Genomic DNA, 15,443 nt, shown 5'->3' with positions numbered 1-15,443 from the left:
TTCATCCCGTGGGCTCTGCTGAAACCCACAAGTTATTCTGTAGGGATCCAGCTCTTCGGTTTTAGTCGATGGCACTGCTTTGTGGTGAGTGGGTTGGATGCACCCATCCCCTATAAGCAGCTCAGAGTCCAGTGCTATGAAGTCACGTATACATTGGTGTGGGTTCAGCATGTGTCATCAGCTTACCTTGCGTGCGGTTTTACTGTCTGAGTATTTTTGTTAAAAGATAGCCATTCTTGCTTTTCTTCTGCTCTGAGTGGAGAGGAGCAAAATAGGACAGAGCTTCTCTCTCTGCAGAAATCTGTGGTCAGCTAAAACCACATACTGACTCAACCCTGAAGTACATTGGTAGTGAGGTGTGAATTCTATGTGATACCAAAACAACTTTTAGGTTAAAAATAAATATATAACAATCTTCAGAATTGTCAAAGAAGATGTCATGTTGAATCTCCTTAAGAGAATGCTTAGTAATTCTTGAAAGCTTTTGCAGTGACTACAGAGGCCATCTGGCCCTATTTATATGCACTTATAGTGTGCTGATCCACACAGCATCCACAGGAAAACCGAGATCATTACATGAGCCAATTTGTGTTATTGAGTCTCTAATTTGAGACATTAACTTCATATGTGTGCTTTAATTCAAGTGTTGGTAGGTTTGAGCAAAATGGCCATGGGATGTTGTTCTGCCTGTCTAGTTGGCCTACAGAGCTGTTGTCTATGTGCTCCTTTGCAAGCCATTGTGAAGATATTCAGCTGCATGTGCTCAGACGTGGCCAAGTGGTCAACAAGGTCCTCTCCTTCCTGGGACAAGTGTTGCTCACTGCTGGCTTCATTCTGGTGTCCTGGGACGTAACTGTGAAGGGTGAGGAGGCCCAGCTGCTAAGTCAGGCCCTGATAGAAAGGAGGCTTCTGCATGCAGAAGAAGTGCCTGGGGGTTGTCTTCTTCCCTCTCCTTGCTGTTTTTCCACTCCTTTATGAAATCCCCCCTCTATTCCCAGTCATGGTTCTTGACGTGTGCAAAGTGGTGCTGACTTGTTATCAGAGAATGTTCCAGACAGTGCTGATGTAAAACTTGAGCAGTAATCAGTCCTGAAAGACACTACAATGGGGTGTATTTGTATTTCAAAGGGAAGAGATTTTTTTTTTTTTTTGTGGTCAGGAACTGAGGACATGAGGCTGTTTCTGTATTCAGTAATGCTAAAGATAATTATGATTTTATGTTTTAATGTGATGGCTGCTTTATTTTCCTTCTACTGTTTCTTTACTCACAGAAAAATAGTCCCTTCAAGTTCTGATTCCTTCTAAAGAGAATTTGCCTCACATTCTTCCAAGCATGTCAAGGTTTATGAAAAAGTGGAAGTACTTCATATGTATCATGTAATTTGAACATGAAAGAAGTTCCCTCTACTTGAATTTTTCTTCTGCTCAGGATTCTGCTCAGGTTTTTTTTTTTCCCTTTTTTTTTGAGTTAGCTGGTTGAAGAGCTACACGTCAAGAGAGCACCTCCTTCCCAGCTTGAGTAGCCCCCAGATAAGATTTCAGAGCTCTGAAAGGAATGTGTTTTTTGTTTTTTTTTCTTTAAATCCAGTCACATAATGCTTATCTGCAAACTCTGCTGTTTCCGTCCTCCCAGAAGGACAAAAAAATAAAACGAGTCTGTCCAGAGTCCTTGAGTATCCAGTCTGAGCTTCCAAAGCACTGCTTGATCTGATTTTGTGGATGGTGACATGGATGGTGATTGGAGATCTAGGTCTGCTCAAGCCTATTTAGGGGAGGAAGCAAGGCAATAATAACAAGACACGACACAGCCACCAAATAAGTGCATTTGGGTGGCAAGTCTGTATGCTTTTAATTCTCAGAGGTTGGTGAAAATCCTGACAGAGTGCCTGGTGGGTAAATGGCAAAGGAAGCCCAGTCTTTTTAATATTTAACTCTTATGCACTTCATCCCTTCAAAGCAGAGTAGGAGAGTCTAGCTGGAGACTTAACACTGGGATCTAAGAATAGTCAGTAAGATTCTGCTGTTGAATTTGTATTAATTTTTTTTAAAGAGGATTTTTTTTTCTTTCCTGTTTGAGATAAAGGACAAATTGTAGTGGCTGCTGGAACTGAAAGGCTGTCATTCTCCTCGGTCTGTGAGGAGCTAGCGGTGCCCTGGCACGGACGACGGAGCTAGAGGTAGTAAGGCCATCTGTTGTGTTTGCCCCCGCTTCATTTGAATAGTAGCAGCCTCTGTTTTGTGCTGCTGTTTTGGGGCAGTGCAGTGCTCTTCCTCTAGGTGGTGGTAGATACCCAAAAATGACTGGTGCAGTGTCGGCACGATCCGGCCATAGGCCAGCTGTCAGTCTGGATCTAAAGCATATGGCTGTAAATTAAGTTTTACTGAATCCAAGAGTAGTGCAGGGAGGGATTTCAGCTTATATGGCCAGTGACCTAACAAGCAGCAATAGAATTAGGAGAGCTTGTTCCACAGTCCATGCAGGCAGAGGAGCATTGAATTTCATTACGTTTATTCAGCAAGGAGGAAATAATGTGGAATTACTCTGAATCTTTCAGGCACTTTGCACTGATTCATTACAGTTTAGCAAGATGAGCTAATATGAGGGGATGTTAAATGGAAATATTTTGGAACTGTCAAGGTGGTACCATTGTAAAATTTTACTTATCGAGCTCATATAAATATCCGTATAGATTTGGAAAAATCTCCTATATGTACTTTATAAATGTATTTTGGCACTGTGTCTTTCTGGAGACCTTTTAAACATGAAGTGCCCAAGCTGTATTCAAAAATGTGAATGACTTGCCTCTTAGAGGAACCACAGTCAAGCAGATGAAAGGCTGGGTGAGGATGATTTTTACCACCACTAGCATTGGACAGTCCCTGTAGTGCTACAGAATAGCTGTTGAACAACAATTTGTTTTAGGAAATTAAAAATGCTATGTAATAAAAACAAACAAAAAATCTGCAGAATGCAGTTTAGGGTTTTTGTTTGTTTGTTTGTTTCACTTTATAATCAATTTCAGTAGACTTCTTTCCTTACAGAAGTTAAGCAGTGTCTGAGAGCCCCTGTCCATAGTGTAGCTGGAAAACTTGGCTCTGCTGAAGCTCCTCCATGCAGTTCAGTTCTTCCTTGGAGACCAGCTCTTGTCTGTGCCCTAACCTTTGCAACTTAGCCAATCTGTTTCTCTTGTGCCTGTGATGTGGAGGATAGGACCATGTATGCCAGCCTGAGGACTTTGGCCATTGCTTTCTTGCTTTGCTCCTTTGCTCTCTCCTGCCTATGGTGCCCTGCTTTGCAAGGGTATTTGCCTGGAGAAAACAATGTGAAACACGAGCACTTTCTTCGAATCTGGTGCTTGTGCTGATAGCCTTGTGATCACAGGTCTAAACAAGGACTGAAAAGGGTAGAATAAGTAAGGCTGAAGTGAGAGTGGTGCAAGTTAGAGGGAAGGGGAACAATAGTGAGACAGTTGCTATCAGCCTCAGTTGGCAGTCTGGCTTAGAACCTTACTTCAAGAGAGAAGGCCTGGAGACTTGACTGCTCTCCTCCCTCTTCCCTCTGCCTCTTTTTCCCTTTCCTTTTTGACTTGCTGCTGTTCAGTCCTTCAGCTGCAGAGCTGTTTTTTTGCCTGCCTGTCAGGATTTTAAAGAGCAATTGAAGCAGGAAAGGGCAGCAGCTTCCTCTGCAGACAAAGGGAGCTGTGGCTGCACTGATTAGCTGCAAATCTTGTTAGCTTCAGTCACAGAGGACAGACTGCACATGTATTTTTAATGAAATCTTGGGTTATACAGTCGCTAATGGCACTTATCTAAAAAGCTTCCTGCTTGCCACAGCTGATTAGCTAAGTCTTGCCATGATACCTAGATACCACCCAGCCTCTATGCATTTTTGAAATCCACGTGGATGTTGTGCAGAAATGAACAAATCCAGGAATTGCTGACATGGTTGTCTTTGAAAGATGGGGAGTTACTTGCCTCCATTATTTCACAGTATTTTTCTTAGCAAGATGCTAGAGATGTCTCCTAATGTCATTGTTCTTCAGTAACAGAACAGGGTTGTTGTCCCCTTGTCTCATCCTCCTTTAGCACCTACATTTTCAGCCACTCAGAGGTATATGTGGATTTATCAAAGCTGCTACTGGTGAAACTGATGAAGCAGAAAAAGCGTGAGGCCTGTATACCTCGTCCCACAGCAGAGAAGATGATAGAATCAGAGAACCATTATGTTTGAAGAAAACCTCTAAGATCATCTGGTCCAGCCACCAACCTGTCCCTACCATGCCTGCTAACCATGACCCTCAGTGCCATATCCACACAGTTCGCAAACACTTCCAGGGATGGTGATACCACCATATCCCTGGGCAGCTTGTGCCACTGCCTCACCACTCCTTCTGAAAGTTTTCCTTATGTTCAGCCTGAACCTTCCATGGTTCAACTTAAGGCCGTTTCCTTTTGTGCTATCACAGTTACCTGCGAGAAGAGGCCATTCTCTGCTTCACCATACTCCTTTCAGTCAGTTGCAGAGAGCAGTGAGGTCTCCCCTGAACCTCCTCTTCTCCTGACTGGACAAACCCCTCAGCTGCTCTCCGTAAGACTTGTACTTCAGACCTTCCACAGCTTTGTTGCCCTTCTATGGACACACTCCAAGGCATTGATGTCTTTCTTGCAGTGAGTGGCCCGAAACTGAATGCAGTATTTGAGAAGCAGCCTCAACAGAGTTGAGTGCAGGGGGACAGTCACCTCCCTGCTGCTGCTGGCTGCGCTGTTTCTGATATAAGCCAGCATGCCACTGGCCTTCTTGGCCACCTGGGTGCACTGCTGGCTCGTGTTCAGCTGGCTGTCAACTAACACCCCCAGATCCTTTTTTTCCATGCAGCTTTCTAACCACTCTGCCCCAAGCCTGAAAAGATCCACTGAAAATACACAAGGATGTTTTTATCTAAAAAGGCATTTTTACAGGAAAAAGTCTGAAAGAAGACTCATCAGGCTCAATTCAGCATGTGTCCCTCTCAGTTTTAAGCCAAATTTACATTGTTTGACGTACCTTTTTTCTCTGCTGTGTTCAGTGTCATGATTAAGTTGTTGAATATTTCTTGCAGGGGTGCTTTGATAGCTAGCTGGTTGACTTGGAAGCGTGTTCTGAAACAGCTGAGTGCAGGTGTGCTGGAGCTGGGGCAAGCTGGCCGAAATGAAGTGATGAGAATAGAGTGTATAAAATAACCACTGGCTTCCTGTCCATAAGCCTGTTGGTGCATGTCAAAATAGATGTGAGAGATAGCGGCATTTCTGTAATGTGTCCAAAAGTTTTTGAAGCCTGGCAGAGTTTTTCCTGTCATTTTTGAGTTTTCCTGTCCACGTGAGACTTGCGGAAGGATGAATCCCTCTGCTGGATTGCTGACAAAGAGGCAGGTTTGCATTAAGGGGCTCCTTACCTTTGTGCCCAGGTTGGGATCAGCGGCAGCTGTGCTTGGAAGCGTGCGGTTTGCCGTGATTGCTGAGAGGCTGGCCTGGGGTAATGTGATATATATATCCTTTCATAGCAGGGAAGGATGGGACTTCATGTCCTAGTGCTACATTTCCCGTCTGCAACCAGCGGAGTGATTGTATCGAGGGGCCAGGCCCTGTGCTGTTGCACCAGCGAGAGCAGCATCACAGAAATATAGAATATCCCACGTTGGAAGGGACCCATAAGGATCATTGAGACCAGCGATCCCAGCCAGCACTTGCAGAGTGCTTTAGGAATTGGGTTGTGTGGCCAAGAGACTTGCTGAGAGGGAGGGTAACAGCTTTGGCGGGGTGAGGGAGTGGATGGAGGGGCTGGCAGTAGTCATGTGGAGGGAGCGGGGCTTAGTGGAGTCATAATTATATTGGTTGTTTGGGCTTGAAGGACGACTGCAGAAGTTGCTGTACCCATTTGGTGGAAACTCTGAGCCAGCAGCTACTGCCCAGGGCTCAGTGCATTGGACAGCTCAGCCCTGCTGCCGCATTGGAAGGGGCAAGAAACCTGCAGAGGAGGCCTGGGAGCACGCTGCCCAAAGGCTCTGGGTTGGGTAGGGCTTTGAGTGGGCTTGGGCTCCTTCTGAAGGGTGGAAATGCAGCTCTGAAGTTAACGTGAGCAGAGTGGGGGGGATATGAGCACGTAGTGCCTGCGACTGCATAAAGTGCGGCTATATGAAAAGCAGGGTGCTTGTAGATCGCTGTTAAACTGTCATAAAATTCCAGTGGCTTGCTTCAGGGAGAGTGAAAGCAGTGCAGTGCCCTCAGTGCTTGGCTTAGCTCACCTTCTCCTACTTGCTACTGCATGTAGAGCATGACGACCACCAGGAATAGCTGCTTTGCAAATGTAATGCTGGGTGGAGTTTGGAAACTGAAGATACTTGCGGTGCTTTTTGGGGACAGAGGCTGAGGGGTTCGGTGTTTTGGCTTTCTTTCTAAATAAGATTAAAAAAGGAAAAAGGATTTCCTTGAAGTAAGAAGCGGGATCATTAGTGCAGGTATTAATGCCAAACTTGAAGCTCTCACAGTGGTGTTTCTGTTTTGTTTTGTTTTGTTTTCTTTATTTTCTCCAGCAGAATTTTCAGTAGCTCTATGGTAAGCAATTTTTTATTTACACTCTTTTCTTCTAGCAGTGGGAATGTGAAATAACATGCAAGCATCACCTCTTAGAATGAAAAGGTCAAACAGTTTTATCTGAAGTAGAAGATACAGGAGACTATGCACATAGCGAAATAAAGCAACTTTCTGATGCTTTTATAAAGTATCATAGATATCTAGAAGTCTTCCAGGAATTAAATATTTAAAGCAACTTGGAGCGTGTCAGGTCAAACTAGTTAATATGAATCCATATGGAATCTGAATTAATTGGTAAATAAAGATCCACCCCATTTCTGTATGTTTGGCGTATGTTCTGTTTTAGATGTGATGCTTCCTGAACTGTGTGCTTAAAATGTGGACTATTTCTCCCTCAAAAAAGGGAATCAAAGTTAGCAGAAAATCCAAAGAAGTCAGGAATTAATGAGCTCATGGAAAATCTGTGCACATTTTGCAGCTTGGTAGGCGTATAGCGCAAGTGAAAAACAGAATAATTAGTGCTTTGCTGAGCTTGCTGGACACGTATACGTACAAATCAGGTGTTACAGCAATCAGAATAAACAATATCAATTTCCCTCATTGGAAGGAGAAGTACACGTAAGGGTGCCCTAACTTAAAAAAGTATTAATTTCTGTGAAATGTACTTAAGAGTTTTATTCCATGTTAGCTTTGATTTCTTTTTCCCCTTTATTAACTTTGATTCTTTGTCCTGCACAGCAATTTATTTATGTAGATCTGTTTGCTGCCTCTGAGAGTTAAAGGCATACTTGAAATCAGATGACTTGAAAGCAGTCACTCTGAAAATAAGCTGTGTATTTTTTTGACTTCATCTTTATTTTAGCTACCATGTGAAGCTTAGTGCTTTTCTTTTCCTTAAACTAGGAACGACAGCGGCTGGAGACGATCCTCAATCTGTGTGCAGAATACTCCAAGTCTGACAGTGACCCTGCTGCAACTACAACAGTTGCTGATGTTCAGAAAATTAACAAAGAACTAGAAAAGCTTCAGCTATCAGATGAGGACTCGGTGTTTGAAGATTCACAGGTGAATCTAGAAACGAGGTTTAGAAACCACTTGAAATCGTCTGCAAGCGATTCAGATTTCTCAGAGCCAAGTAACCACAGTCGCAGCACTGCTTCTTTCCTTTCCTCCCGGGGGCTGAGAGCTGACGAGCACTTCAGTGAGAACATGAAGCCTCCACCTTTAGCTACTCCTGGCTTCCTGAAGGATTCCACTGAGTCTTCGTACCTGAGCATCACACCAAAGGTAACGCTGGGTAGAACAGTCTGATGGCATGGAGTCCTCCTCTGGAAGTCGGGTTTCACAGCAGAGGTCCCAACTGGGATAATTTAGATACAAGAATTCATCTCAGAACTCATATAACTTAGCACCCAGCAGCAGATCATTTCATCTTCTGTGAAAGCTGTTGTGCTGGAAGTTTTTTTTTTTCTTCTGGAGGATGTAGGGTTTGGAAAGCCATTAAGGATTTTCTAGGGGAGAATAATCTGTCTGAACAAGTTAAAGCTACTTAAATAAGCAAGGTTTTGGGAATCCTACTTTAGAGCTGTGCTGTGATGGAAGGGAGAAGTGCTACCAAGCTCTCCTAGACTAAGGCTCCTGTTTCCTAAAAGAGGAGGATATTTCCTCACTGGTAAACCAGTTGCAGAGGAGGAATTGCGTGGGCTGCATTTGCTGGCCTGTCGGCTGTCCCTGGGCTGGACCCGAGCCACTTGTCACATCAGCTGCTGCCTCTCATGAGGCGTGCAGTGGCAGCCTGCCTCCTGGCACTCAAACGCATCTCCTACGCTTGCTGAGATGGAGCTTCTTTCCCGTCTGCTTCATCCTGCTGTTCTGTTATTGAAGGGGAGTTGTCCTTTAAAAAATGAGCTAACCGCGTTCCTAGCAATTTCATTTAGCCAGAGGAGCAGCAGCCTAGTCTGGGGTGGGGAATGGGCTCTCCTCCCTTTTGGCTCAGTGCCTGGGCTCTGCTGTGCCAGATGAGCAGTGCAGCTCGCTCTGGGGAGAGATGGTGTGTTAATATCCTAAATAGGTATAACCAGTAATTAGAATGAAGAGCTTAATATTACATGTTAAACAAACATGGTATTAAGGTTTTACTTGGCCTTACCAGGTCTTTCCATGTACAAAAGGTAGTGAGACATTTCATTCACAAGTTACTGTTCTCTCTCTTCCCCACTGTTTTTATCCTTCAGGTCAGAAATCCTATTTTAAATCCTTTTTAGGAAATTGAAATTGAAGACATTATGTCAGCATTACCCAAGCAGGATGCTGGACAAAAAGAGGCTTTCCTGCTAGGATTACCAATGCTAATCAAGGAATACCTTTCATTCATTGTAAAGGGTGCTCTGCTGAGCCCTGAAAAAAGCAATAAATGAGCAACTGCATTAGTGAAACACAGCTCATTGTTTCAAAATATCAAGATCAGATCTGTCCATGATGATTTGTCCATGCCTGCTCTCAGAACAGCCACTCAGGAGCTGACCTGAGCCTCTTTAGAAGCATGGCTGTGTAGTCCAGTGGTTAATGGAAAGCTCTGTGCACAGCTCACTTCTCATTTGGGCTGGAGACAATGAGTGTGCAGCCTTACAAAAGTAATTTGATCGTGAGCCCTTGGGATCAAGTGAACGTGAAGAATATGTTTGAAACTCAATACTCTTTGATCTAACTTTTGCTGCTCTAATGAGATCACAAGTATTTTTTTAATAATGCTTTTTAATTCTTGACATAGTTATCTGGTAATTAAATGGCAATGAAAAGAGCCTTGATAAAGGTATTGCCTCCTGATGGCCAACTGGGGAGGCAGGGCTGAGCTTTGCCCATTTTACAGAAGCTACCCATCTTAATGGCTGCTTGCATAAGTGTGCTATTCTATATCCTGGATTTTGTTATGTGAACAGCTGATCTCTGCATAAAGACTATCATCATATTTTTTGTTTTATTATTTTTAGAGGAAAAATTGGATTTTTGCAGGCTAAATACCACAGCAGGAAAAGTATTCTCAACCGTCAAATTTTAATAATTGTAGAGTATGAGTAGTACTTACTGTTCAGTATAGTGTTTAATTCCAGTGCTTGGAAGTAAAGTATCATGTTTGTTTCTCTTGTATGCTTTCTAAATATAGAGGTAGTAATATAGTAGGTATGAAATATGTACCAAGTTCAAAACCAGCATGTAGTACTTATTTAAAATGGTCACAATATTAAAGGGGACAGGAAACTCAGTATTTAACCTCTTTCTGATAAACCTCCTGTACTGTGCAACTGCAGATACCAGAATGCACAAGTGATGATCAAAGAGGACAGGAGCTCACTCGTCTGGAAGAGGAGCGCATAGTAATACTAAATAACTTGGAAGAGCTTGAACAGAAGATCAAAGATTTAAATGACCAGATGGATGAATCCTCAAGAGAAGTATGACATACGTTTTGCTTTTAAATGTCTTGCTTGTTTCATGTATCTACATAGCATAGGTAGATTCAGCAAGTACATGGGGAGTTCATGCATGTATTCTGTGTTTTTTCACTAAAGTTAGGTACAGAATCACAAACCTGGTACTCTCCTACTGTGCAGGTTATTTTTTTCCCAGCAGAGGGATGGTTGTGATGCTCAGATTAGCCTTTTCCAACTGTAGCCATTACACTCCTGAGTGGAATTAGAACAATCTTCTTGCTGAATGGTCACTGGGTTTGATCTAAATACCTTGCGTCACTTGGGTGTTCTAAAGTGTATCTCATGTGACCCTTGAAAGAGAAAGGAAGTTAGGTAACTTCCTATTGAACATCCTTGTCTTTATAGTGGCAAAGTTATGTGGCCGTCTCTTGGCTTCTGGAATCTCACAGTTGCAGACTTAGCTGACCAGGCATTTGGGCTGTGCTCACTCCAGTTATCAGCAACAGGAAAGAAACAGCTGTTCCAAATGGGTTTCCTACGGAGCCTGGGCACAGATACTTGGTATAGTGTCACAACAGGAGGAAGCACAGAGAAGAGTTAGAAAAGAAAAAAAAAATCTTCAGACTAAATTTGGTTTGGCTTTCTTTTGCAGTATTTTATGTTTCAGTTTTACTTTTTCTCAATTTTGTGATCTCTTTTTAGCTTCGTGGATGTAACACTGACTATTTCTTTTCTTTCAAAAATGTTTCTGTGTTGTGAATTCACAACAACTCACTCCCCTTCCCCCAGAAAATAACGTGTATCAAGATTTCTTCTTAATTTGGACTGCTTCTGAAAAACATTTTGTGTTCCTAGCTGGATATGGAATGTGCCCTTTTGGATGGGGAACAGAAATCTGAAACAACAGAGCTGCTGAAAGAGAAGGAAATACTGGATCATCTAAACAGAAAAATAGCTGAGCTGGAGAGGAATGTTATTGGTGAAAAGGCAAAGGTAATCAAGTTATCTTAGCTAGCTGTGTGCTCTGTTCCTATTAATCTTCAAAATGCATTTATATTATTAACATATGGGTGGAAGCTATTTAATGAAGTAGTCACACTAAGTAAATTTATTTGATAAGTATGAAAGAAAAAATAATGCTCACCATTACCTCCTTCTAACAGTCTTCTTTCCCAAAATATACTTGACAGAAACAAAAATGTTTAAGTAAGGAGACCTGACCTACTCTGAAAATATTTTTGATTAATAAGGAATCCATAGAGGGCTTGGACGTGGTTTATATGTTGTTTCAAAGAACAGCATTAATGGAACTGTTCTTCAGCATTCTGTTGTATGACATAAATTTTGAGTTTTTTTTTTTTTTTTTTAATTAATCCTTTCCCAGCAAAGGAGTAGTATGAAGGAAGGTTGCAGTTTCAGAAGATGGTTATATCTAGAGTAGTGTACAGTTTGATTCATGAAGACATCTGTAAAATACATACCCTTAAAGTAATTATATTGGTTCATTTTGTTTGTTGAGTAACATTTTAGTACTGTGGAATTATTATATCTGAGATTAAGTCGAAGGAATTACTTGATTCTCCTATACAGTCAAATTCTTAATTGCTCTCAAATACACAACTGTTAGTTAAAAGGATAGCACTGTGATGTGATTTAAGTGTAGAAAGGGGAAAAGCTCATGAGATGAACTTGTCCCTCCCAACCAGAGGGAGCTCATCTCCTCCAGCACGCTCTCTGCTGGCAGTCCAGGCCAGCAGTTCCTTTCTCCGCAGGGGATGTGCCACGGCCAATAATATCTCAAGGTCAGGAAGTTTTTCCAGGGCTTACAGCCAGTAATGGTTCCTTTTTAAACTTCATTCTCTGCCTCATAATTTAAGCCTGTCACTGTGAAAGTACTCCAGCTAGTCTCTCCCCTCCTTTCAGATTTCTAGAAGTGTCTGAAAGTCTTCTGCATTATTTGCTCTTGTTTGGGCAAGCCACACATTTTTAGCTTTCTTGTGCTTCCCATTTAATTCAAGCCTTACAGCATGCATTATTTTATTTTGAGTTTGTTGTCTTTGGTGTCTTTTGATGCTGTCATGAGCCTGAATGTTGTTTTCCAGCTGCTCTTGTTAAACCTGTGTCTGAGAATGGTGCACCCACCTCCTTACTCTGCAAAATGACAGCACACATCCAATTCAAGCTTAAATTTTCATAAGCTTTCCTCTCTTGTTCTCTAATAGTCTTTAGTGATTCTTCAGCTTTCAGTGATGCCTCTGGTCACATCTTACGCTGCCTGTGGAACGTTTCATAGTTCAGTTTTTTGTTTGTTTTTACTATGAAGAAGAATTTAGAGTTGGTAAAAGTGGGTAGGGTGATGCAAGCAGGATATAGCAGTATCCTTTTGCAGACCAAGCGTGGTTTCATTAGTAACAAATAACAGAAGTTCAAAAGATCTTTTGCCTTTTATATTTGTTCTCTAGTAGACTCAAAGTTCAACAAAACTCATGGAAATTATTTTAAATCCTGTAAGTCAATCACATTTTCATGCAGTCAAGTATGTAACAGATAACATCCTTGCATTAGTTCGCTAGAAGCAGAAAATTACAGTACTACATCTGGCTTAAAATTTCAGTCAACCTGAAACATGGAAAGCAGCCTGGAAAAGGTAAATGCATTCAAAATATTTTTTTTCCTCAGTATGAAGCACACTGGTCAAGTTAGTTACTTTATTTTATTAATCTTCTCTCATGTGCTGTTTAAAAAAACAACAACAAAAACAAAACAGTTGTGAGTGCTTTACTGGATTTAGAGCCATGGCTCAGCTAATGCTGGAAGTACTTTTGAAGAAATAGGAGTGAAAGTATAAAAAAAATCTTAAGTAAAATGCATGAAAACGTGGAAAAATGTTGTGGAAAAATCAGTGTCAACAAGCGAAACAGCCAGCACTCACCAGGTCAATTAACAAAAATTCTGTCTGGCTTTAGAAAACAGTGTTTTGTAAAGCTTGGTTTATGTGTCTGTATGTATAAGGTTGTAGACCCTTCAGATCTTGTCCCCGATAGGAAAAATGTTGTCTTTTTAATAGTGCAGGACCAGACTTCACCAGGAAAGTGGTGCTCAAGTGGAAGTACTAGGTGGTACGTTTTGTTTAAATAGTTTGAAACTAAGGGCCTCTTTAACAGAACGAAGGCTCAGCTTCTGGCTGATAATTGCTGCTCTTCTGATGTTACTTCTGCACTGTTTTTTGTAAGTGCTCTAGCATCTGTACAGTGGTCATAGTTCTTTGCAGTTGCTTTTATGTTTTACTTGTAATAACTGAGGTGGTTTGGTGTGGGTGGCATTCCTAGCCAAGTAGTTGTTGGGTCCATTCACTCAGACAGCGGTTGCATTTTTGTTCGGGTAGGGGACTGACACCTGAATTTGCTGTGTGGTGCCTTCTTGAGGTGAAATAGATAGTTGATTTCATTTTTGAAATGATGCTGGGGCATTAGTGCTGGGCATGACAGCACTTGTTTCTGGAATGACTTGAGTATCTCCTGGAATTTCTCACTGATCTCAGCACCTGTTTGACAGGAAACCCTTGCCTGATTGCATTTCATCCTTACTGGTGCACCTGTTTGAAAATCTTGTGAAATTCTTAAAAAGAGAGATCATGATCTACAACCTAATTACCGGGCCGTGTTATGTACTTGAAATAGAGTGTGGGTGGACGTTTTTGTATTACTTTCTACCTGAGTCTGTGACTGTTTTCATGGTTTTTGCACAGTTCAGTTAGGTGAGAGTGCAGAATTTTACCAACCTTTGCACTGTCTTAGAGCCACAGTTTAAAAGCAAATTTCTAGCCCCTGCTAAAGCAGGGAAGTGCTTGCTGTGCAGGTGTATCAGGTGGAAAACATACTTAATGACAGAAGGGAAAGAGACTTATGAATTCAGTTCCCGGCTGTGCCGGTAAGCTCTTTGCTGCGGTACGATGTCTTTGTGTCCCTGCATCTTTGCAATTATGTTTATGTTAACATGGTATCTTGTGTTTTCATCTTATTGAAGGCCTGTGTTCAGCCCTACTTGAACACATGGCGGGACTAACAGTGAGAAAGGATGAGAAAGGTGACATAGTGAGTGTCCTGCGGTGAGTTCAAAGTGTTGCCCTTGCTCTGTGAGTATGCCACTACACGTGTTGCAAGGAACAAAGCAATTTGTTTCAATTTCGTTAGGTTTTAGAAAGAAGAGCTATGAACAGTTCCATTTTTGCAAAGAAAAAGACAGAGCCTTTCAATACCACCACAGGAATTAGCGTAGCTCTGGCTGTGATGTGACTGTGCACAGTGCAGATGCTGGGAGTACTCACTTGTCCTGGCAGTGATGGCTGCTTCCAGTGTTGGGGAGCAAGCAGGGCCTGCACCTTCTGCTGTCTGGGCTATCAGCTGTGCTGGAAATCCTGTTAGTGTATGGATGAAGATTCAACTTTGCCTCTGTGGTCATACTTCTTGAGCATGCCTTTCTTCTTTCTTCCACAGAAGACAATGAACAACTGTGTATTTGAATAGTAGCATCTAGGCTATTAGTTACAGGCTTCAGTTACAGAGGAGCAATCCTGAGAAGTCACTACTAACACAGTTTGACGTGCATAGCTTGAAGCTCTCCGGGAAAGAGCTTTGATACGGATATTGGCAGTGTTTTTGAGCCTTGTCTGCCTTGGAGAGAACGGAAATGGACAGTTCTCAGAAACAGATAGGCCTTTCAGCCAGACTCCTTTCGTCCCTTCCATCAAACCTCGGCCCGTTGTAATTTCATGTTTCTCTTCTGCAGGTATCCAATAGTGATGCTGTTGTTTCTAGTTCAATGGCAGGTGGAACTGAGGTGCTGTTCCCAGTCACGACTCTCTTGTGCTGTCTCTTTGGCTCATGAGACTTCATTGAGAATTGGTATTGGTCAATAAGGAAGTTGGAGAGAATTTTATTTTATTTTGATATCTCAAAGTAAGAGCACAAAAATAACGGCATAGCTGTTGGAGGAAGGAATGAATTAATGAATAATCAGGGATAAGTGAAAATGATTTGATTAATGAATTTAGCAGAAGTGCTATGGGATGTAATCATAGTTAAATGTGACTTGTGGCAACAAGTTTCAAAGCAATTATCTAGGTTTAGACTGCATTTTACATGAGGGAAGTTATTCCTTTACTTCCAGTGGACCTTTGCCTTATGTCATGGTGGAAGTACATACTCTGGAACTCCTTCATCACCCAGGGATTCCTTTTCCTTTCCAGAAGCAGATATCAGGAGCAGCTGGCAATGGGTAACTCATCTTCTTTTGGAATTCATGAGATTCTTTAATATTCTTTAGTGATTAGCAGAATATCCCAGACATGCCAAAACATTTGAAGCTCAGAATCTTTGCTGAACTAATGCTGAAAAGATTAATAGAACAAAGGAAAGAACAGATTTCTGATCATTCATATGA

At 42.0% G+C, this 15,443-nt stretch overlaps 1 protein-coding gene across 3 annotated transcripts in view; it reads left to right on the top strand.

Moving 5' to 3' along the window:
* PHLDB2 (pleckstrin homology like domain family B member 2) overlaps positions 1 to 15,443 on the top strand; it is a 54,542-nt gene that overhangs the window by 4,892 nt on the left and 34,207 nt on the right. For all 3 annotated transcript variants that reach the window (XM_065741951.1, XM_065741952.1, XM_065741950.1), the window contains exons 3-5: positions 7,474 to 7,857; positions 9,879 to 10,022; positions 10,857 to 10,994. In XM_065741951.1, the coding sequence (XP_065598023.1) occupies positions 7,474 to 7,857; positions 9,879 to 10,022; positions 10,857 to 10,994 (666 nt within the window). The remainder of the gene's footprint in view (positions 1 to 7,473; positions 7,858 to 9,878; positions 10,023 to 10,856; positions 10,995 to 15,443) is intronic.

The sequence above is a fragment of the Cyrtonyx montezumae genome, unplaced genomic scaffold, assembly GCF_038088225.1.
Source record: "Cyrtonyx montezumae isolate F1298 unplaced genomic scaffold, pur_monq_1.0 scaffold_3, whole genome shotgun sequence".
Lineage (NCBI taxonomy): Eukaryota > Metazoa > Chordata > Aves > Galliformes > Odontophoridae > Cyrtonyx > Cyrtonyx montezumae.
The sequence above is the reverse complement of the archived record's forward strand: the minus strand, read 5'-3'. Positions and strand labels throughout refer to the sequence as shown.